A 1,388-nucleotide genomic window follows, 5' to 3' on the forward strand; every position below is an offset into this window, starting at 1 on the left:
TCAACCTGCCGAAGTGTCCATTTCTTGGTTCACAGTTGCGTCTGGTTCGCCGACAGCATCCACCGAAGCACCCTCGAGCTCCAGGTTCTCCGTATATTGGCGAGTTGATGGCGACATGCCCTCACAGACATCCACAGCTTCCGTGAGAGAGACGGTGGAGCCAGCAGTGATGGCCTTCGCCGCCGCAGCTGGGGTGACAGCTGGGGTGACAGTGGACGGGCCGGCCACACCGGCGGCGGGGCCGATGTTGTCGTAGCGGAAGAAAGGCTTGGGCAAGGAAGGGTTTCGACCCTGCCCAAGGGGGCGCCGCCGACGCGCGCTCGTGATAGCCAGTGTATTTGTGGGAGTGGGTTGCGGCAGAGCTGGCGGTGTATGGTGAGCCGGAGCGAGGCCGCTTGGCCGACACATTGTGGGGGACGGCGGGAAGCTGGAGGCGCGTCCGACAGGCGGTCGGGGGATGAGGGAGTAGGAGAGTGAATTGCGCGGCGCTTGTTTTTGGCCCGTTGTTTGGTTCTGCCTCTCGGATTGTTCCCGCCCGGACCCTGGCGTCGTTGCGTGTCGTAAGGAGCCGGCGCCGGCGCTGCGTCGAATGCGTCGAACAGCGATGGGAACATGGAGCGGACAACGCCATTTCCTTGGACGTCAACATCGGGGAAAGAGCGTTGCACCATGTAGGTGAGTTTGTCCTCCACAGCAGCTCTCACCGACATCAGCTCGCTAGCCTTCACCTGAACAAAGCCTGGCTGGAGGCGCTCGCTTTCGTCAGCGACGAGAGGGACACGGATGTCCTCCGGCCGGACACGGAACTCTTCCAGCGTTGGGAGGCGAGAGTTGGGGGGAGGAGGTATGATGACGCCGAACTGAGAGGAACTCAGGCGAGGAAAGCCGATCTTGGTTCGTGCGCTGACTGCGTTGAGACGCTCGATAACCTCTCGATATCCGATTGGATCGACGTCCACTACAGACTCCTTGCTCTGCAAGGCATCCACGAGGAGATGGGCGCGATTGATAACGATTTGGAGCAGGTCAGCAGCAAGAATGGTGCGACGGTCGTCTTCCAGAATGAAGGCCAGCGTGAGGCGATCCAAGCGCGCAAGAACACCGTTGTATAGCTCGTTGAAACGCCTATAGCGCTTGCGCACGCGAGTTTCGGGGAGTCGGCCAGTATGCATTGAGTTATGCGAAGCGGGGTGGAGCAAATGTTGCCTGCACTGTCCAAGGGCTCCAGTTATAGTGCCCGAAGACATCCAAATCGAACCAGCGAAGAGCTGCGCGTCATCCGCGGGAGGTGCACCAGAGCCGTAACCGAGTTGGGCGATGTCAGTCAAGCCCAGGGCCTCCAGATATTCATTCATCGCAGCCAGATGACTCGCCTGTGAGTACGGCAT

At 60.2% G+C, this 1,388-nt stretch overlaps 1 protein-coding gene across 1 annotated transcript; it reads right to left on the reverse strand.

Annotated features, from left to right (window-relative positions):
- Positions 1-1,388, reverse strand: MIND_00563100 (Gag-pol polyprotein; the record flags this gene model as incomplete). The annotated part of the gene is made up of 2 exons (XM_037362404.1): positions 1-488; positions 542-1,388. 2 exons carry the CDS (start codon positions 1,386-1,388, stop codon positions 1-3), a joined length of 1,335 nt encoding a protein of 444 aa, XP_037220325.1.

Source organism: Mycena indigotica (genome assembly GCF_014461135.1).
Source record: "Mycena indigotica strain 171206Taipei chromosome Unknown Mind.scaff0005, whole genome shotgun sequence".
Classification (NCBI taxonomy): Eukaryota; Fungi; Basidiomycota; class Agaricomycetes; order Agaricales; family Mycenaceae; genus Mycena; species Mycena indigotica.